The sequence below is a fragment of the Pleurodeles waltl genome, chromosome 5, assembly GCF_031143425.1.
Source record: "Pleurodeles waltl isolate 20211129_DDA chromosome 5, aPleWal1.hap1.20221129, whole genome shotgun sequence".
NCBI lineage: Eukaryota > Metazoa > Chordata > Amphibia > Caudata > Salamandridae > Pleurodeles > Pleurodeles waltl.
In genome coordinates, this window is record NC_090444.1 from 261,363,272 (window position 1) to 261,386,576 (window position 23,305).

General features: G+C 45.6%; 1 protein-coding gene across 4 annotated transcripts in view; it reads right to left on the reverse strand.

The window, feature by feature from the left end:
- Positions 1–23,305, reverse strand: part of THADA (THADA armadillo repeat containing) — a 1,551,972-nt gene that overhangs the window by 1,037,480 nt on the left and 491,187 nt on the right. For all 4 annotated transcript variants that reach the window (XM_069233992.1, XM_069233989.1, XM_069233988.1 and 1 more), the window contains one exon: positions 5,631–5,744. In XM_069233992.1, coding sequence (XP_069090093.1) covers positions 5,631–5,744 — 114 coding nt within the window. The remainder of the gene's footprint in view (positions 1–5,630; positions 5,745–23,305) is intronic.

Below are 23,305 nucleotides of genomic sequence, written 5' to 3' on the forward strand. Positions count from 1 at the left end.
GCATGCTGGTGGTGCAAATCCACAATTGGATGAAAGTATCCATTCCTTGACACTAGGAAGTAGTGGGAGTAGTAGCTCATCTCTATGTCCGAGGCCAGCACCTTCTCAATAGACCCTTTGGCCAACAACAACTGTAACTGTAGTGGCAAGATGGAAAGGTGCTGCTCCAAAAGACACTCTGATTTAGGAGGAATCGGAGGATGATCGGAAAGGAATGGTAGGGCACAGCCCTATTGGATGATCTGGAGAACTCGCCTGTCAGATGCGATGGTCCACTAACCTGTTAGAAAACGTCTGATCCTGCCTCCCACAGGGTGGCTGTATGCCTCCAAGAGCAAGCTAATGTGGCTTCAAGGCTTACGCCACAGGGGCAGAGGACTGAGTGGAGTGTTAACCCGGTGGCCTGTGACATGTCACCTGGATTCCCGGCCACGGGCGGGCTGGTATTACTGCTGTTGAGGTGGCAGGGTTAGGCCATGCCTATATGCCAGTGCCCTGGATTAGCCTTGAAACAGTCGGAACTGCAGGGAAAACCATTGGGTGGGGGTAGAAAGGCTCAAGGAACACATTGAAAGCATAAGACGGCAAAACAGCCATTGGGCCAAAAAGGAAGGACCAGTCAGGCAGCGTATCTATTAGGAACACCTGCACATCCCCTGAAAAGCCAGAGGACTTCATCCACGCTTGGCAGCGGAGCACCATACTACTGTCCACAACATAACCCAAGGAATCAATGATGTTTAGCCCAGCCCAGATAGCATATTTGAATGTGTCCTTGCCGTCCTGAATGGGCTGGGCCAAAGTGACCCAGAACTCCTCTGCAAACACCAGCAAGATCTCACTGGCTATATCCCATAAGGCATGCGTGAAATGGCCTCCTCAGTCCTTTCCATCTCCCTGTCCAGAGGGGCAGTGGAAAATGTATTAGGGTTAACCTTACTGGTGGAAACTTGTACCTCCAAACTCTCAGGAGACGCGTGCTGAATAAGAAAGTCCAGGTCAGAGGAAGACAGTCTATGAAGTCTGGTTACCTTTGTGTTCATTAGAGCGTAAGAGCTAGGCTTGCGCAGGTACACATTGTGGTGTCCGTTATGGCTTCAATAAATGGGAATAAGGGTTCGGATGAAGTTGGCCCTGGGAGCAAACCTTCAGTCAGTACAGCAGTGTAGACCTCCACAAGGGTAGTTGTAAGTCGAGGACTTCAGCTGCACATCTAAACACCACAGCAAAAGATGCCCCCTCTTCTGCAGGGGGTGAAATGGGTGAAACAAACCCTGTATCCGGGGAGATAAACAGCCCACTGGCTTTTTGCATGTCTATGTATATGTCACCCTAAACATATTATGAGGGTAAATCATCCCCACTGTCTGTCATCGCTGTACGGCTTATCAAAATCTAACTCAAAAAGCAGATGAAGCCTCCAAAGGAGGCTTCACAGAAGAGTAAGAGTTTTCTTATAATCAGAGGGTACCGGGTCTGGGTGCTCTGGAGAGGAGTCAAGGCGTAATCTCAGCCTGTGTGCAGTCAATAGTAGTTACTGTGAAGAAACATAAGGGAAACAAATGAAACACACAAACTGTACTTGAACTCGATTTTGTTTTATAAACTACAGGGAAACACTTTTTTGTACAAGACTAGAAAAGACTACTGGAGTGTAAATATATTGACAGTTAAAATCTGTATACCAAGGTAAAATGTCATCAGTTTCTTTCTTAAATTTTTGATTTGAGTTTTGGCTTTCTTTTTTGCTAGATATTTAGTTTCAGACTTATTTGAATGAATCATGAACTGCTTTATAACGCATTTGGTTTAACTAACCATAATGCCCTGATGAAGCATTATGTGAAACAAGTGTTGACATTTGTATTGTAATACTATCCAGAGTGAATAAAGAATTTACAGTTGGAACAAAGCATAATAGTAATAAATGAGGCATTTATGAACAACAAAGAAGTGTGAATGACCCTACCTTTATTTGCTATAGAAAGGAATGTGTTCGGGAAAACCCAACAGAAGAGGTGCTCAGGAACATTATCAAACATAAAAGAAAACGTGTGTCCCTGTGCATACAACACATCCTATGAGAGCACCACACTAGGTGCCATTTGGCCAAAACAATGTAAAAAAGTTATCATGTGGCTGGATCAAAATCAGCCAGAAAGCATGGTTATTACCAAAGATCTAAATTTTCTCATTAAAATCAGTGCTTCACAAATGACCTACCTAATGAAAATAAGTTACAGAGAGATGCATGAGACAGAAATCTGTATGAATTGTGCACATTAATTCAAACATGAAATCACATGTTTTCATTGCTGTAAAACCTGAAGAGTCCAATATGACATCTCAGTGAAAGCACGTGGATAAAATGTAAGATATTAACTATGTCTGACTTCAAGAAACTAAAAAAGCAGGGCTTTGCTTGGAAAGGATAGCACAACAATGGCAGTGATGGCAGTGAAAAATGTTTGTCTTAAAAATCTGGGCTGCAGCACTGGGTGATTTTAAACAAGAGGACAAGACTGAAACACCCAGTAACAAGAAAGTATGTGTAATACCTGGACCCATATTAACAAAACAGCTACCTCATGGAATTAAAATGGAACACAATCCTAATGGCTCCAAGCTTACGTATTCCCCATGCTATAAGTGCAGAGCTGGAATGGAAAGATATTTGAGGATATGACGATGACCAGCAGGGCACTAAACATTCAAGCAAAGTACATGGGGGCACTTTAAAATAATGATTGTCATTGGCAAACAGAAGAATATGCATAAGTTAAAAGAAATAGAGTACAGACTAAAGGCTTGATTTAGATATTGGCAGATGGGTTACTCCGTCACAATGGTGAAGGATAGCCCGTCTGCCAAAATATAAATCCAATAGGAAACAATGGGATTTAGATTTTGGCGGATGGGATATCTGTCACTGTTGTGGCGGAGTGAACAGTCTGCAGAAAACTAAATCAGGTCATAGATCTTTAAATACTTAGAAAGAAATATGCACACTAGGATCTCTCCTGATTTCTCTCACCACTATAGCGGGAAGTTTCAGAGGTAAGTGTTACTGAGACTACTGTAATTTCTTGACCAGCAGTCCATTCACCTGTCTACCTGGTGTTTTAGTGTAAACATGCCTGCAGAGTAATCTTTGCCAACACCTCACAGAGGTATACATGTCACTTATCTGTGATGTGGTCTCTTCTTAACTAGAGCTGGGGCTTTCACTGGCACAGTATAGGACCTATAGGAGCTGCCAGTAGCTTGCATACACCTTCAGAGTACCTGACAGCCTTGAGTTAATATTTAAATAAAAACAAGGTCACATTTTCCTTCCACAGTTGAACGAAGGCTGTGTTTATTTTACATTATTACCATTAGGCTGCAGAGAGCAGGGCCTGATAATGTGCAGTGCTCAGTCAGATTTATGGCACAGAGGTGACGAACTGAAGCACTGAGGTATTTAACTCTTACAAAAAAGTCCTTGTCAACTCAATATTGGAGCGTGAGACCAAACTGATGTTTTTACATACTTTAAATGGGAGGAAATTCAAATGAAAAGTTGCCTGAAGGATTAATTAAACTCTTCATTTTAATTTCCTCCCATTTCAAAGGGTTGCCTTCAGCAGACCTCTTGCTCCCAGTGGCAAGAAGACACTCATATTTAGAAGTGAAAAAATACATTCATTTTTCAAATGGAAGACATTTAAAGTAAAGAAAAATAATTTTATGAAACTAAGTTTTAATGATTTTCTCTACTTTAAATTAAACCAATTATGTCTTAATGTTTTCTGAAAAAACTTTCTTCACTTATAAATCCTGATTTAAACAAATGGCTGTATTTTTCTGTTAAAAATATGGAATCATGACCACTGAGAGCAAGATGCATCCTGTAAACGGAAGAACATTAAAATTATGTGTTTTACACACTCCATATGACAAAGCTAACTCTTCAGTTGAATTTTCTCCCATTTCAAAGTGCAGCCTTTACACACAGCAGACATCTTGCTCCCAATGGCTGGTAGACAGGATGCCATATTTATAACTGAAAAATACAGCTGTTATTTTAAGTGGGAGAAATTTTAAGTGCAGAAAAATGCTCCATATTTGAACATTTTTGCTGAATATTTTCACTTAAAAAAAAAAAAAAAGTTGTATGTTTGTGTTATACATGTAACGCTACCCCATATGGTTAAAGGTATGTCCTGTGACACAAGTCCAAACAACACAGAGTCTCAGTCACCCATAAACATATATTCCCTTCATACGTACACAAGTTCATACATCTCTAAAGACCATGCTCTCACTGACAAACATTGCAGCCCTGTTATAGTGACCCTAGTCAAAGTACTTTGTTAAAAACACAGTATTCTGGGTCTATGGACATTAGGCTGAAAGTCAATGATGGTGGGGGTTTCTGGTAACAATGCACAATTTGCTTAGCCTTCAGTAATTCACAATGATTTTCACTGATCACAAGGTGCTCTCACTACGGAAAAGGTTAGAGACGCCATCAAAAGGACAATGAAGCCTACGTGGCCAAGATTTTCCAGTCCCACCAACTATGACACCTATGTGGAGAAAGTTTAACAGTCACTTGTGACTTCTCTGATCAAATAAAAAGTGCCCTAGTTTTGAAATCCGATATCAGACCCAGGCAGCATAAGCATGGACACTGAGTTGAGTGTGTAACATTTGCCTGTAGCAGGCTAAATAATTTTTGCCTACTTCTTCAACTGTGATGAAAAGTGGCAAGTCAACTAACCATTTTCTTGATGTAAGGCAAAAGTATTAAAAAGGAGGGTAGAGCAGAGCATTTCTTTGACAAGCTGACATTGATTTCCATTACTGTATCAGCGCACAGCAAAAAAACTAACAGGGAGCAGAGACTTGCCATGTAAGTGCCTTGTATTCCTCTGTCACATATGGGATGACTTTCAGCTTTCTGAGCTTGAAATACTGGCAAAAAACATCTTTGTGCATGAGAGAAGCAAACTGGCTGTCCTGAGGCCAGTTCAATGGACTTCATCATAGGACCAATATGAGCTGATGTAAGCCTGCCATCCAGATTGGCTTAAATATAGTTTAGTTTCACCCATTCTGGTTGGCTACTGCGTTCAGGCTCACCCAGATGTTCAGAGGCTAATCAGCTTGCATGAATCTAGAAGGGTTTTGCCACCACAAAGGCTCAGATAGCACCTTCTGGTGGAGCGAGTGGTGGTGATTGGCAGGGGTTAGAAACCAAATGCCGTTTTCCATCTCACTGGCTGAATCCTTAAGTAGGTGGATTCTAGCTATTAATTTTGCAAACCACAGTCAAGTGATCATTACAATTAAGTGGTAAATGGCAGAAACTGAATGAAATAGTAAATTAGTTATTTTTTCACCAATTTATATGTTCTCAGTGTTGCAAAGCATTTTAGAAAAACTTGGAACCAAGTGGTAGAACATTTCTAAAATATCATTCAATTTTCAGAAGTAAGTCCAAGCAACAATGGAAAACAATATCACACATAAAAATTACTCTAAGTGATGTATATGTTCAAATTATCATACAAAGTGAACTTCTGCATTTTGTATTTACTGCAGCTGGATAAATAAATCTGAAGGTTGTTAATCCAGAAAATTACCTGCGGGATTGTACTTTGTGGCTCATTCAGAGGCATAGCCAAAGAGATCAGTTCCTTCATTGTCCTTTTCAACAGTCCATCTTTGCAATTTTTTGGTTCTGAGCCAAGTAAAGCCTGTGGGGATATAAATTCCAACATGAACCTAAAATGTAGGTAAAATGTTATACAATGAGTCATTATTAGTAAAACATACTAATGTTTCAAAAAGTGGTTGGGTAGTAAAGAACAAGGTATTTATTTTGGTGGTGCTCTTTCTGGTGGATAATTTATCGAACCACAGATTCCTCACCTTAGAAAATTCCCCATGAGTCAGACAGAATCAGGAGAGTTTTGTAGCAGTGGTCCTGCATGCTGATAGGTGGCACCATACAGTTCTATGATGATTCCACACTGCCCCAAAAGTGATGGGAGTCCTGTCTTTTCCCCTTCTGCGTCTTCAACGTAAGCACCATCAATTGTTTGTAACAGTGTGCTAATTACTGTGAAAAACTGGGTTGCTGACTCGGGGGAGGGAGGGGGGGGGGGGCGAGTGTGAGACCTTCTCGAGCAACAGCCACAATCCTTGTCTGGGTGAACCATTGAATCACCAAACTAACCTGTGCTTAACCCTCTGGTCAGGCTTCACTTAGAGCCACAATGTGTAAAGTATTTATCCAGCCCACAAACAGTAATAAAGTGAAAACAACACAAAACAATTTCCTACCAAATTAGAAAAATAGAGCAGAACTGAATAAATTATTTAACACCAAAATGACAAAAATCCAATCAGTGGATTGCAATTTATAAGATTTTAGGTAAATATAGTGTTTAAAAGCACTAAGCGCTACTCGTGGATATCTGGTCGTGCAAGACTGGGTGAAAGTTACATTTCAGACTGACTGCAATTGAACACGAGTTAGATATAGGAACCAGGTTATTCCTACTAAAAGAGTTACCTTCTCAAAGTGTGCCGAGAATAGTCCAGTTGGTGACAGAGGAGGCCACAAGCAGCAGGGAGAGCAACGCAGATGGCTGTTGCTGTAGCGCAAAGAGCAGGCCTGCCAGGCATCGTGTTCGCGGTCACCGGGGGCTATCGATGCTGTACCATGAAGTGCAGATCTTGCATTGCAGGTCGTTGCTAGCAGTCACTGTAGCGTGAAGAGTCGGGTTCATTAGATTTTTGTGCTGGCAGTCGGCAAGACCTTGGTCTGAAAGGTGCTTGCCTGCAAAACTTAAGGATTTCTCCTTTTTTATGAGAAGTGCACTCTGATGCCAACCAAAGGTCCAGGAACTAGGGAGGCGCCTCTTGGGATGAGGGACTAACTCTTGTTAGTCCCTCCAGTTGCAGGTCCATGCAGGTCCAGTTGCAGCACGTCAGCTGAGCAGTTGCAGGAAGGCGTCTGGAGCTCATTATGTCTCTGAAACGATGTGTATTAGCTGACCCTTGGAGTTACTTCACTAGACTGGGATGAAGGAAGCAGGTCCAGTCTTCCATCTCAGACAGCAGAGCAGTCCTTCGGTAGTAACCCCATGTCTAAGAGTACAGTAAAATGTTGGCTTGAGGGTTTCATATTTATAACTGGTGCCAGCTTTGAAGTGGGAGAAATTTATAGACTTCCCCCCACATATGGTTCTGGAATTACCTTCCTTCCTGCCCTGCTCCTACTATGTCTGGATTCACAAAAGCTAACATGAAGTTCTTTGTGAGTGTGCTGATGCAGCTCCTTTGAAAAGCAAGTGTGGTGGGTAACAGGTTCCCCCCTTACTATTCACTTAAACAAGGTCCTCTTCTGTACAGCATTCCCTTTCTCAACTCTAGACAATCCTCAAAAAAGCTGATCACCTATTTGAGGATACGTGGAACAAGCTATGTAAAATCTTAACACCCCTCTGAGGTCTAATTGATGAAGTTTCTCCTCCTCCTTCACCTGCTCAGCAGTTCCAGGCAGCACACTCTCCCGGCCCTGTCCATAGCCACCAGGATGACTTGGGCCTGGTCATTCTTGATCTTCTTCAGGACTCAGGACAAGAGAGTAAGAGGTGAGAATGTGTACAGGAGTCCCTTGTCCCATTCCAGCTGAAATGTTACTCTTAACGAGTGATCTTGCTGAAACGCCAACATGCAAAATTGCTAACATTGTATTCCTCGACACTGGTGAAGATATCTAGCTAGAGTTCTCTCCATTGGTGATGGACACCCTACTCCACATTGGGATGTGAGCGCCAGCTACGATCTGACAGGCAATACCTGCTTAGTTTGTCCACTCTGGCCTACAGAGACCCAACCATGTGGCTGGTGACCAGAAAGATGCCTCAGAACTCCAGAGGTAAAGGCCACCTGCCAAAGGTCCCAATACCCCATTCCATCTTGCTTAAATACCACGTCAATGGTGTTGTCTGTCAGAACCTGCACTAGTCTCTCATTGATGAAGATCAGGAAGGCCTTTAAGGCAGGAAGCCCTTTAGGCCTAAATAAACGGTATGAAGCTCCAGATGACGGATGACGATCTGACCCTCCAGAATCACCTGGTGTTCACCTTTCCATGATGACCCCCACATCCCAGCAGTGAAGCATCAGTCACCACTTTTAGCTTCAGATGGAGAAGTGCGAGTAGTCTGCTGTATGAGAAGATGCAGTTAGCCAGCTATCTCTGCAGCTCTTGAGCTGCCACCTGTGAGATTTGGTTTGTGTCAGAAAGGCATCCCAGGTAGTGAACCCATTGGGATTCCAAGTTCCACTCTAGGGCTCACATCATGTGCTGCTTGGCATGGCTGACAAGGAGGATGTGTGAGGCTAGGATGCCACCAAGCCTTTGAACTCCACCATATGCAAGACTGTTCCAGTGAATGGAAGCCTACGCAAGGGAATCTGAAGGGACACTGGCCTGTTTATTGTCAAATCTGATAATGTCAAAAGTTTTACTGTTGTCTAGAGGTGGCCCATGACTGACTGCTTCGAACCTGCCTTCAGCAGCAAGTCAGTCGGGTACAATAATACAGTAACCTCCAACCTCTCAATATGGGCAGTAGCCATCCCCATCCCTTTCATGAACAGAGGTGCTCTGGTAAGGCTAAAGGGGAGCATTGCAAACTGGAAATGGTCCTTGCCATTCTTGAACGGCAGTTAACCCCCACAGGAGTGGTATCTGAAAATATACCTCCTGCAACATCAAGCAAACCATCCAGTCCCCCGGGTCCAGAACAGGTAGGATCTGGGGCAGTTTAAGTATTTCCAATCTATCCTTTCGAAGGAAGGTGGCGGGGGATGGAAGTCCAAAACAAGCAACATGCCCATATCTTTTTTGGGATGAAAACAGCGAGTGCAACAATCCCTGTGTTTCTCGGAGTCAGAGCAAGCAGCATACCTGCTGTAGGAGAGTAAGCAGTTGCCATTCTGAAATCCGTTCTGATGTAGGAAGGGTATGAGACGGGAAGAAAGAAAGGGTAAGGCATAACTGTTTTGAAAAATTTGCAAGACCGATCTGTGCGATGTGATGGATCACCAGACTGGAAAAAAGTGGAGGATCCTTCTTCCCACTGGTTGGGCATGTGCAGCAAAGGGCAAACTAAAGAGGCTTGCTGGCCGCTGTTTCAAGGGAGGAGGAGGTAGAAGACTGGTGCCCCTACTGGCCCACACAATGTCTACCAGATCTGCATCCACCGCTCCAAAAGGATTGGGCTGTCTATTGCGTATCTGGCTTGGAAAACATGTCTATACGCCAGACATATGGAGTAGCACATAAATGTTCCAAATTGGCCAGAAAGATTTACATTCTGAGCTCTACTGTCCTTAAAACATTTTAAAGCAGAGTCTGCCTTGTTACAAAAGAGACCAGACCCATCCAAAGGAAATGTCCATCAACGAAGCCTGCACATCGGCGGGGAACTACCATATCTGCTTGTGTTCCAAAAGACTTCAGTTTATCCGTCCAGGAGGCAGACTACGCATCCACACTGCAACGTGAAACTGGCTGAAAAAACATGTTTGCACAAACGCATTAATACTATTAGATTCTCTGTTTGGAGGGATGGTGGGAAATGAATTATGGCTCACTTTTCTGATCTAGGCTTACACAACAAAGCTCTCTGGAATATGGTGCTTGGTGAGAAACTCCAGATCATCAGATGGCAGTCTATCACATCTGGATACCTGCCTGTTCACAGATAGGAAAGAACATGGCTTTGATCAAGGGTTCAGAAGTTGCCGGCCTTTGCTGCAGGACTTCTGTTAAAACATTTGTTTTAGTTTCAGGGGAGGGCAACTGTAACTAAAACTAGGGCTGCCCTTCAAATCACCACTGTGAATAAGGCACTCTCCTCCAATAGTGGCAGATGTGACGAGTCAAGCCCATTGGTGTTGTGTAAATCAAGGTATCTTGCATCATCGGTGTTTAGTGAGGGGAAACAAGGCTCCTTCTTCACCATCAACATCCTTAACATCTTGAGGTGCACCCTGCTTTGACACAGGGTAGGAGTTTGAACCAAAAAGATAATGAGGCCCCTTCTGATAACTATAACACAGGTAGAAGCACAGGGTTAGAATCAGGCTGCATGACAATAGGTTGCAATTTTTTTATTTTATGGAGCAACATTGGTCATGCTCAGGCAGACGTAATTTCAGGGTCACACATGGGCATTGCCACCAGATCATCTATGGCATCCACACCGCCGTCAAGGTGGTTGGAATAGACATGGATCTTGAGGCCACAACAGAAATCTATACTGATTGGGTTCAGGCTCTGCAATCGGGCCCAAGTTCAGAAGATGTGCTGGGTAGGGACCTGCTAGCAGTAACTGAACTAGAAGCCCTGACAGTACCTCAAGCCTGAAGGTGCACCAAAAGAAGCCAGAAACACAATGAATATCTACAACATGGACTCCTTAAATGCCTTGATCTGCTGTGTGGTCAAGAAACTACCTAAGTAATCGGCTCAGTGACCGGCAACCTCAACAGAATGCGACTCACATCTTGACATCCTTGCACCTTTTTCTTGGAGTTGGAGTGGCAGGATGGGGTAGTTTTTTATGCTTGTGTTTGGGCTTGGACTTACTGTATGACTGAGTGGGAACTGGAATGATGGAGAGACTGGCCCTGTGATTTGTACTAAGCCTGGGCTACTGACTCGAATCAGGAGTGGGAACTACATGAAAGCCATAAATTCTTTTGTTCACTGTTATACAGCTTTGCCTCCTGGTCTCGGATCTATCTGGTGACAAACAGCTGCTTCCTGGAGTCACAGCACAGCCTGAAACCTGTTGTTTTTGGTGGTGACATCACCCCCATAACATCGCCCCCCGTCAAAATTTGGAAGTTGTCGGAAGACAACTATTTCAACAGCTAAGCTCCAGTTCCACATCGGAAGGCATGGAAAGAAAGGAAATGACATCAGCACACAGGTGGTGTTTAAAAGCAGCTCCACTCCATCACTTCCGGGTGGGATGGAGTCTGCACAGAGCCACACAGGGCTACCTAGTGGTGCTTGGGAGCACTGGTACAAAAATAACCTTTTCAAATCAGGCACCTTGGGTATATTCTAAGATGAGGAATCTGCAGTTAAAAGTATACATCAGAAAATTACATTTTGCATTCCGTACAAGAGGCTAGCCCTGAGCCCTTTTTCGATGAAATAGTGATCCTAGGAATACAATAAAACTTGTTAATGATCTGAAGCATAATGGCATCCCATAGATGTCAATAGCCCCTACTACTTTTAGGGGTCAGTGAGGGGATACTGGAGCAAGTATTAAAAATAAGACACTACATTAGGGTTTAATGCAAAAATGCAGGCAGCCTACCAGGGCTCTCTCTAGAAAATGGTCAATTTGAGCAGTGCATTAAAAATATGTAAAATTTGATCTACTATTTATACATTTTCTGTTAATACAAGTCATCATAGAGGTGGACCTGGCACTAATCCGTCAAGCTCTCTGCGATACTACACAGTCATTGAAGTGGAAAGTCGGCTCTCAGAAATGGAGGACACTGTTAAGTAACGTGAGGAGCGTTTAGTACAGCGGCTGAGTCAACTCAAGGCCAGGGCTGAGGATGCAGAGGGAGGCCCAGAAGAAACAACTTGAGCGTACTGGGCATCCCTGAAGGGGCACTACCACTACCAAGTTTATGTGGCGAGCTCGGTTCCCAAGGAGGAAGTATCAGCATGCTCTATTGCTGAAATGTGCCAACAGTTCCCTAACTGTTAAACTGCAGGTGGAGGCCTCGTCCACACTGTTCATTGTGAGGGTGCTCAATTACACTGACAGGGACGCGATTCTCAGAGACACACACCTCTGTGATGATTTTTCCAGACGACACTTTGAAAGTTCAACAACAACACCACTCCTTTCTGGAGGCCAAAACAAAGCTAAGGCCCTACATACCTTAATTCCCAGCACAACTAAAGGTCATTTTTGAAGGCAAACCCTTCTTCTTTGATTCACCAGAGATTGCCTGGAACTGGATTGAGGAATGACCATCTCGACAACCCCTCCAGCTTCTGTGCTGGTGAACACAAGAAGAGGGGTTGGTGGTTGGGAGATGGGGAGGGCAGAGGCAACGGCATACAGCTCTGCGCAAGAGGTTGTAGCACAGGGAGAGAAGAGCACGATCGCTGGAGCCTGTGCCCACTGGCACAAAGAAAGACATGGCCACTTCGCTGGCCGGACCCAGAACCCAGAAAGATGTTACAGGCTTGGAGAGGGAGCTGCTGCTCACCTCACGACTGGAAGACCGAGTAATTTATGGTTGATCTCCTTTAAGACTTTACCTGCAAAGAGGTAGGGGCTTGTAGATAAATAAGACTGGAAGCCATGTTTCCTTTGGATTTTGTTGGGGAGTGGGGTTCAGGAGCAGGTTAGCTCCATTGAGAAGGTCCCTAGACGCATCACTACAGGTACTTCCACTTCAAAAATTATTGGTGTGGGAGTTTGGGGGGAGTCTGATTTCTTTCTTCCTGTTAGGTATGGGTGTTTAACATGGACACATTGCATGTACACATGGATGGCGGACACAGCATTCTGACATATTATATCTATGGCAGACTCTAGCAAATTAGGAGCTGATGGCTCTGCCTCCATGGGCCCAGTTACTCTTAAAATAGTGTAATGGAATGTGAATGGAATATTAGATAAGATTAAGAGAGGGGCTGCCCTAAAGCAGATCTGAGGACGGAGGAGGATATTGTCCTGCCAAGGAACACCATCTTCTGAGCAACGGATGTTCTTTTCTGGTTGATAGAGGGTATTCCCAGATCTACCACATGGGCTGGGGTATGGCCATTTTGATTAGTAAGTGTACTCCACTGGTGATTTCCAAGGTGTGGCAGAACGGCTTGGGCCATTATGCGGCAATTACAGGAACTCTAGAGGGTCCTCCCTTATCCTTGATATGTGTTTATGCCCCACCACCGCTCACGGCGGGCTTTCTGTCTACACTGGGAGACTTGGTGAGAGAGCTGCTGGTGGCCCCATGGATGTTGGGTGGAGATCTTAATGGGGTGAGTAATGAGAGTTTAGATCGCTCCACGACGCGGGTGGGCGATCGGGATGGACCCAGGGTTCTTTGTGACTTTTGTGCATAATTTAAATCCGGTTGATCTGTTGAGGGTGCATCAGCAATGAGAAAGGGGCTATACCTTCAATTCCGGGGCTCATCGGTCCCTGTCCAGGCTGGATTATTATTTCAAGCACAGCCGGGAGTGCCACTGGGTGCTGGCCTCGCAAGGGGTCTGCCTGACTACTCCCCAGAGGAGGTATGTTGGACCTGGCTTTTTTGACAGGGTCATCCCCAAACTTTTTGACTCCTTCCTCCTATTTTTTCTGACCTGTTGTTGTTGGCTTTTGACCTCTGGGCACTTTACCACTGCTAACCAGTGCTAAAGTGCATATGCTCTCTGTGTAAATTGTACTATTGATTGGTTTATCCATGATTGGCTATTTAATTTACTTGTAAGTCCCTGATAGAGTGCACTATATGTGCCTAGGGCCTGTAGATTAAATGCTACTAGTGGGCCTGCAGCACTGGTTGTGCCACCCACTTCAGTAGCCCCTTAACCTTGTCTCAGGCCTGCCATTGCAAGGCCTGTGTGTGCAGTTTCACTGCCACTTCGACTTGGCATTTACAAGTACTTGCCAAGCCTAGAACTCCCCTTTTTCTACATATAAGTCACCCCTAATGTGTGCCCTAGGTAACCCCTAGAGCAGGGTGCTGTGTGTGTAAAAGGCAGGACATGTACCTGTGTAGTTTATATGTCCTGGTAGTGTAAAACTCCTAAATTCGTTTTACACTACTGTGAGGCCTGCTCCCTTCATAGGCTAACATTGGGGCTGCCCTCATACATTGTTGAAGTGGCAGCTGCTGATCTGAAAGGAGCAGGAAGGTCATATTTAGTATGGCCAGAATGGTAATACAAAATCCTGCTGACTGGTGAAGTCGGATTTAATATTACTTTTCTAGAAATGCCACTTTTAGAAAGTGAGCATTTCTTTGCACTTAAATCTTTCTGTGCCTTTCAATCCACGTCTGGATAGGTTTAGTTGACAGCTCCTTGTGCATTCACTCAGACACACCCCAAACACAGGGTACTCAGCCTCACTTGCATACATCTGCATTTTGAATGGGTCTTCCTGGGCTGGGAGGGTGGAGGGCCTGCCCTCACACAAAGGACTGCCACACCTCCTACTGGGACCCTGGCAGACAGGATTGAACTGAAAGGGGACCTGGTGCATTTCTTAGCCACTCTTTGAAGTCACCCCCACTTCAAAGGCACAATTTAGTATAAAACAGGGCCTCTGCCCTACCTCATCAGACACTTGCTGGAGAAGAAACCTGAACCAGAAACTACATCCTGCCAAGAAGAACTGCCTGGCTGCTTAAAGGACTCACCTGTCTGCTTTCTACAAAGGACTGCTGCCTTGCTGTTGGCCTGCTGCCTTGCTGAACTCTTGTCTGGCTGTAAAAGTGCTCTCCAAGGGCTTGGATAGAGCTTGCCTCCTGTTCCCTGAAGTCTCAGGACCAAAAAGACTTCTCTTTTTCATTTGGACTCTTCGCGCGCTGAAAATTTCGATGCACAGCTTGCTCCGCGGCGAGAAAATAGCCGCACACAGACGCTGATCGACGCAATGCCTTCGGGGTGGCCGGAACTTCGACACACGGCCTCGCATGGACAACGCCGCCCGACTTCCAGAGGGGAAATTGACGCGACGCCTGCCGTGAGAAAGAAAATTCCACGCACAGCCTCGCGGAATGACACGCAGCCGGAAAACAAGCCAAAGAATCCACGCACAGACCCGGGGACATCTGGTAATCCCGCGAACCACAGAGAGAGACTGTCCGCGCGCCGGAAAACGACGCACGACTTCCCCGCGTGAAAAATAACGACGCAAGTCCGTGTGTGCTGGGGAGAAATCGACGCACACACCATTTTTCCACGTATCTCTTCTTCTGCGGCCATTTGCGGAGATTTTCCACTGTAAACCAGGTACTTGTGCTTGAAAGAGACTTTGTTTGCTTTTTAAAGACTTAAGACACTTTATATCACTTTTTAGTGATATCTTTACAAATTCACATTGCATCTTTGATCGTTTTGACCTGCAAATACCCAGATAAATATTATATATTTTTTTCTAAACACTGTGTGGTGTATTTTTGTGGTGCTATATTATGTTACTGTATGATTTATTGCACAAATGCTTTACACATTGCCTTCTAAGTTAAGCCTGACTGCTCGTGCCAAGCTACCAGAGGGTGGGCACAGGATAATTTGGATTGTGTGTGACTTACCCTGACTAGAGTGAGGGTTCTTACTTGGACAGAGGGTAACCTGACTGCCAACCCAAAAACCCATTTCTAACATTGGTTATCAGCGGTGAGGATAGGACTTGTGTTTGTGCAGTGACATACAGTAGCTAAGTATTTCACTACCTACCCACAGTTGAAGGTCAACTTGATTTTTCATATTTTTGCTTTTTGTTCTCTGATGTCCTCCTGGATATATTATTGATATTTTGGACTTTGGATTTTGGTTTTTGCCTGTCATACCTTATCAGATTGAGAATGGGTATCTACTGTGTGTCATACGTTGTGCCTACTGAATCCCTCACTAAGGCTGACTTAGAGAGGCTTTGCAGAAAATGGGGACTTCCTATATCAAGGAGATCCACTAAGATGGAACTGCTAGATATCTACATAACCTGGGGGGAAGAAAGATGGGCAGAGGAAGAGGCAGAAAAAAAAACAAATGACTAAGTACTCCTCAGATGAGGAGGAGGACTACTCAAATGAGGAGGAGGATTACTCAGATGAGGAAAGAGAACCAGTGAGAGATAAATGGCTCCTAGCTCGAGAGCCGTTGCTGGAGGAGCTAGATGACTTTATTGAAAGGGCTGAGGCAGCAAGAGCCTTAGCCCTGGAAAAAGAAAGGATTTGCAGCTCAAGAGCTGAGCTGTGAAGAGCTGAAACTGGAAGCGGGAAGGGCTGAGTCCAGTTCAGATGGTGGCAGCAAAAATCTTGCATCCAGTACTGCTGAAGAAGGGCACACGCCCAGAGACGTGGTGCCCAACTTGAAGAAGGGAGTTGACACACCTCAGGCGGTTCAAGGGCATGAGGTAGTTCCCGTTATGCACAGGGTCCCTGAGAAGGATTGGGGAACTGGCACAGGGAGTCATATTCCTACTGGGGGGAGGGACACTTTACTGGCTCTGGAAGAGAATCAGGGAAAAGGGTTCCCCCCTGGTGGACGTCCTGGATATAGAGTGTGGAGACATCCCAGAAGAGTATGGGTTGAGTGTCAGGGACAGCCAGATACTGTCTCACCAGTCTCAGGAGGGTGATGTAGAGTGCTTTTTCAAAGCTGAGTCACTGGATGGTTGGGTGAAGGGTACTGTGGTTAATACATGTGAAGGGCAGAGTGATGTAATTGATGGAGAGCATATGTCTAGTCCTTATTTTCCAGAGCTACGCCAACACCAGGTGGAGTGTGAGTTCTCTGACCCCAGGGAGCTTACAATGGAGGCAGACCTCTGGGTGAATACCAGAGAGTCTGAAGAGGCATTTGGGGGTGCTCCTGAAGGGAGTGGACTAGGTGTTTCCCAACCAAGTGAGGTGGGAGAGGATTATAGTGTCCCAGGTAGGTCCCAGGTCCTAGAGGGTTCCATGAGGTAACACCAGGAGGGAAGCCTAGCCTGTACCGTAGGGCCACCTGTTGAGGGAGGCCCCGCAGTGTCAGAAGAACTTGGGGGGGGGGGGTGACTGTAGCCAGCATCCCACCAATTCTGGTGTCTGGCAGTACCAATCCTGGCGAGGGGGTGCAGAAGTCTAGACAGAGGGTTAAGAGGGGGTTGCAGACCCCAGTGGAGGTCCTGGAGAGTCAGGGGGCAGCTCTGAAAGCAGAGCCCCCCAGGAATGACCCAGGTGAAACCGTTTCTGGTTTGGGGGAGACCCAGACTCTGCCGGGTGGGCAGAGGTCAGGAGACCTGCGCCAACCTGTGTGGCCCTTGGGGACAGTGTGTCCCTTGTGGGGGGTGAGTGTGCCCCCCAGGAAGTCCTGGCATGCCAGGCAATGGTTCAACCTCAGGGTGGTGACTCTGGGTTGGACGACCAGGTTCAGGGGTTAAACTCTGACCTGGTGGGGGGTAGGTGTGCCCCCCAGAAAGTCTGGGTGTGCCAGGCAATTGTTCAACCTCAGGGTGGTGACTCTGGGTTGAATGGCCAGGTTCAAAGGTTAAACTCTGACCTGGTGGGGGGTAGGTGTGCCCCCCCAGAAGGTCCTGGTTTGCCAGGCAGTGATCCAGTCTGAGGGTACAAACCCTGGGCTGGAAGACCAGGTTCAGGGTGTCCCCCCCCGGACCTGGAGGGTGGGGCTACTGATAACAGTGCCCCTACCATGTTGTCTTCTGAGGAGGCCACTCCTAGTTGGAGGGTGCTGGACCCCAGAAGGGAGGGCAGGGGAAGGGAAGCCTCACCCCAGGCCCTAGTCTGACCTGAAGGTACAGACCCCAGGTTGGAGGGCCAGTTGCAGGTTAACAGCCCTGCGCTGGTGGAGGAATGGTACATGGTGACTTCTATAAGCACCCTGACCATGTTGGACTCTGGGGGTACCGCTCCAGGACGGAGGGTACAGAGCCCCAGAGGGGAGCACCAGGTTCAGGCTGTCATCCCTGACCTGGTGGAAGAGAGAGTGGTTAAAGGGTGCCCAGCACCTGGGGTTACCGCCCCCCACTCTCCACAGCCACAGTGGTGGGAGAGCTTTGAGAGGCCTGGGGCCTGGCTCTCATCCCTGACCGCTGTCAGTAACCACTGTGGCTTGCTGTCCGGGTGGACAGAGTTACCCCTGGGGAGGGGACAAGTGTCACACCCCAGGGGTAGAGTGGGCAACACCACTGTGTTGGTCCTGGTGGTGCTATCCTGCTCCTGGGATATATGTGTGAGCAAAGTAAGGTTAGGTGCAGGTAAGGAGAAAGGTTCCCCATGGGTTGGCTTAGTGGGCTCTGAGAGGATGGATAGAGGGATCCAATTGGAGTCAGGAAGGTGAAGAACTGTCGCATGCCCCTGCTGTTGTGGGCCTGGGTCCTCGTTCTGTCGCCTCAAACAGGGAAGTACATCAGGATAGTGATTGTTCTCCCTGGCTTTAGGCTGGTAGGGGGTCATGTTGGACCTGGCTTTTTTGACAGGGTCATCCCCAAACTTTTTGCCTCCTTCCTCCTATTTTTTCTGACCTGTTGTTGTTGGCTTTTGACCTCTGGGCACTTTACCACTGCTAACCAGTGCTAAAGTGCATATGCTCTCTGTGTAAATTGTACTATTGATTGGTTTATCCATGACTGGCTATTTAATTTACTTGTAAGTCCCTAGTAGAGTGCACTATATGTGCCTAGGGCCTGTAGATTAAATGCTACTAGTGGGCCTGCAGCACTAGTTGTGCCACCCACTTCAGTATCCCCTTAACCTTGTCTTAGGCCTGCCATTGCAAGGCCTGTATGTGCAGTTTCACTGCCATTTCGACTTGGCATTAAAAGTACTTGCCAAGCCTAGAACTCCCCTTTTTCTACATATAAGTCACCCCTAATGTGTGCCCTAGGTAACCCCTAGAGCAGGGTGCTGTGTGGGTAAAAGGCAGGACATGTACCTGTGTAGTTTAATGTCCTGGTAGTGTAAAACTCCTAAATTCGTTTTTACACTACTGTGAGGCCTGCTCCCTTTATAGGCTAACATTAGGGCTGCATTCATACATTGTTGAAGTGGCAGCTGCTGATCTGAAAGGAGCAGGAAGGTCATATTTAGTATGGCCAGAATGGTAATACAAAATCCTGCTGACTGGTGAAGTCGGATTCAATATTACTATTCTAGAAATGCCACTTTTAGAAAGTGAGCATTTCTTTGCACTTAAATCTTTCTGTGCCTTTCAATCCACGTCTGGCTAGGTTTAGTTGACAGCTCCTTGTGCATTCACTCAGACAGCCCCCCAAACACAGGGTACTCAGCCTCACTTGCATACATCTGCATTTTGAATGGGTCTTCCTGGGCTGGGAGGGCGGAGGGCCTGCCCTCACACAAAGGACTGCCACACCCCCTACTGGGACCCTGGCAGACAAGATTGAACTGAAAGGGGACGTGGTGCATTTCTTAGCCACTCTTTGAAGTCACCCCCACTTCAAAGGCACAATTTAGTATAAAACAGGGCCTCTGCCCTACCTCATCAGACACTTGATGGAGAAGAAACCTGAACTAGAAACTACATCCTGCCAAGAGGAACTGCCTGGCTGCTTAAAGGACTCACCTGTCTGCTTTCTACAAAGGACTGCTGCCTTGCTGTTGGCCTGCTGCCTTACTGTTGGCCTGCTGCCTTGCTGAACTCTTGTCTGGCTGTAAAAGTGCTCTCCAAGGGCTTGTATAGAGCTTGCCTCCTGTTCCCTGAAGTCTCAGGACCAAAAAGACTTCTCTTTTTCATTTGGACTCTTCGTGCGCTGAAAATTTCGATGCACAGCTTGCCCAGCGGCGAGAAAATCGCCGCACACCGACGCGACGCCTTCGGGGTGGCCGGAACTTCGACGCACGGCCTCGCATGGACAACGCCGCCCGACTTCCAGAGGGGAAATCGATGCGATGCCTGCCATGAGAAAGAAAATTCCACGCACAGCCTCGCGGAACGACACGCAGCCAGAAAACAAGCCGAAGAATCCACGCACAGACCCGGGGACATCTGGTAATCCCGCGAACTACATAGAGAGACTGTCCGCGTGCCGGAAAATGACGCACGACTTCCCCGCGTGAAAAATAACGACGCAAGTCTGTGTGTGCTGGGGAGAAATCGACACACACACAATTTTTCCACTTATCTCTTCTTCTGCGGCCCTTTGCGGAGATTTTCCACTGTACTTGTGCTTGAAAGAGACTTTGTTTGCTTTTTAAAGACTTAAGACACATTATACCACTTTTTAGTGATATCTTTACAAATTCATATTGCATCTTTGATCGTTTTGACCTGCAAATACCCAGATAAATATTATATATTTTTTTCTAAAAACTGTGTGGTGTATTTTTGTGGTGCTATATTATGTTATTGTATGATTTATTGCACAAATGCTTTACACAGTGCCTTCTAAGTTCAGCCTGACTGCTCGTGCCAAGCTACCAGAGGGTGGGCACAGGATAATTTGGATTGTGTGTGACTTACCCTGACTAGAGTGAGGGTTCTTGCTTGGACAGAGGGTAACCTGACTGCCAACCAAAAACCCCATTTCTAACAAGGTAGTTTTGGTCAAGGTCACAAGAAGAGTAGGGGCGGATTGGAGATTAGATAGATGGTACCTTCTCCAGGAAGACTTTAGGGACATGTATCAACATCAGAGCCAGTAGTTTCTTGCTGATAATCGGGGCTCAGTGCCCTCACTGGGAGTACTATAAAAGGCCTAGAAAGCCACACTGCGAGGATATAATTTTAGCTATCCCAAAGGCCATAGGGAGATGGGTAGGCAGAAGGTCAAAGACCTGGAGGAGAGAATTTTAGATCTGGAGAGCTGTTTTGCAAGCTTCGGCCAGGAGGCGATGTTAAGGGACTCATTGCATACACAGACCCTGCCTCAACAGGAACTTACGCAGGAGATATGGGTGCCTTGGACGGCCACTTGCAGTAGAATGTATCAGTGGTGGGATAAGGCCAGCAAAACTTTATACTGGATTTGTACTCCTAAATTGGCAGCAGCCCCTGCTGCATACCTGCAGTCGCACAACGGGTCGCAGGTGGTGGGGAGTGAGCCCAGGCCTTCATGGCCTTTTATCGAGACTTGTATCAGATGGACCAATCGAGTCTGCGAGTATATCTGCATCAATTTGTGCATAACTTGCTGATGCCCTGTCTGTCTCCAGATGACCGGGACCCCTTAGGAGCTGAGATCGCCAGTGACAAACTGCAGGCAGCCCTGACACAGTTGCAGCCGGGTAAGATGCCTAGGCCTAATAAGTTCTCACCTGAATAGTGCCACCTAGTGTGGCCACAGGTGAACCAGCTGTTGCTGGAAATGTTTCAGGAGGGACTCGAAGGGGGGTGAACTACCTCCCAATCTCAGGACAGCCAACATTATAGTGCTCCCAAAGCTGGGTATGGATGCCACGTGGTGTAAAGTCTTTCGATCCATTTCGCTGCTGAATACGGAAGTGAAAATATCATCTTGGGAAGGTCACTGTTTGACTCAGATAAATATTGGCTATTTTTCTAAACTGGTGTGGGGTCCATCTGTGGTGTTTTCACTGTGTTACTGTGTGTGTGCGCACAAATACTTTAAACATTGCCTCTTTAGTGTAGCCGGACTGCTCTGTGCCAAGCTAGCAGAGGGCGAGCACAGGTAAACTTTTAGCATGTATCTTACTTGCCTAGACTAGGATTGTGGTCATTACTTTGACAGAGTGTAAGCTTCTGTAAAATATAAACCCAATTTCTAACACAGACATATAAGATGCTGCTAAAGAATGTACCAGATCCCATGGTGACACTACGAAGGGCTTGGGAAAGGGAGCTAGGTGAACCTGACGGCGATGATGATTGGAGGGAGTAACAGGAGGCAGTAATAGCTTCACAGTTTCAGCACCTACAGCTAAAGCTGCTCCATAGTGTAAATTACACCAGGGCCCGAATTCAATGCATGGGGTTGATACCAGTTGGGGGGTGCTTTTGATGGAGGAGCTTCCCCGGGAACTTGTCCCACGTGGTTTGGCACCATCCTGTTCTGTCTTTTATAGAACAGTATGTCACATTCACCATCACAGGAGGGAATAATAACAAAACCCTATGGCAGCAAGTTCTATGCTTCCAAACACATAGATGTGGCAAGTATTGCCGTTGAAGATGACAAATGTAAAGGAATGTTTTCCAAAGGAAGAGTGAACAGTTTTTTATTAGCAGTGAGGCCTACACTGACAAGACAATCACCAGGAAATACATATAATCTGAAAAGATCAGCGGCCTCAAAATATATTAATGATTATAATTCTGTCATTATGAAATTATGGAATGGAAATATGGACATACAGTTTGTTGCAGACTATTGATGTTGCTCGCTATGTCACTTCATATATCACAAAATCAGTGATAACAGAGATGAAGGAAACATGGGAGGAGATTTCTGCAGAAAAACCTCTATTGAAGAAATAATACAGTTTCAGCTTGAAAATGCTCTCACTTAGGGAGATAGGCTCATTTGAGTGCTGTAACAGGTTGAGTTCGAGCCAGGTGTTCTCAAATTCTAGAGGAATTGTTTGGGTTAGTCTAGGCCTTGCCAACACTCGAGACAGAATCTTGAAATTTTTCCCAGAAATTCATTACCTAGCAGAGTTTGATCCGGAGAGGACAGATATTGTAAAAACAAATATGTTGGATACCTACTATCCAAGAAGAAGTCCACACCTTGAAAATATGTATTTTTATGAAATTCTGCAACACTATAGGTACAAAAATAACCTTTTGGAAAACATTGGTGAAGGCAAACGTTGCGACAGCTGTTTGGATTGGCATGCATAAGGTAACTTAATAAACCATAGAAAACGTACTTGTCAAACTGTTGAGAAAAAATAATTTTTTCAACTTAGCACTTCTCCAGTTATTCAAAACTTTGTATTCTGAAAGTTACTTGGACAGTATAACTGTTATGAAGACTCTTTCAATGCTACTAAAGACAGAATTGAGTGTCCAATATTTCCCAACTACCTGAAAATGTTAAATGAAGAAATTGAAAAAGAGGAAGCAGTTGCTACTGTTGTAGCAAAGGAGAGTTCACAAAGCAGCCAGAGTTCTGGTCCTCTCAGTCAAGATTCTCTTGGACAGCCCATAAACCAAAATAAAGCTGCCATAGTGATGAATGAGGTGGAGATAGCAATGCAACAAGCGAGAGAAGAAAATGACTTGGAACAGTTTGTAGAACAACTCAATGATGACCAGACATAAATATATATGGAAGTTAAGGAAAAAATAGAACATGGATTCCTCCACGAAAACAATCAATGTAAATGTTCAAGTTTTAGGCGAATTCTTTTGTAGGTCAGCAAACAAGCTGGCACTGGAAAATGTTTTCAATACAAGTTCTAACCACTTATCTGCAAAAGACTACAGACTCAACTTTATTGTGTGTAGTGACAGCACCAACATCAAAGGAATTACCTTACATCGTCTACATATGCTCTCTGTTTAACACAATAACAAACTGGAGTA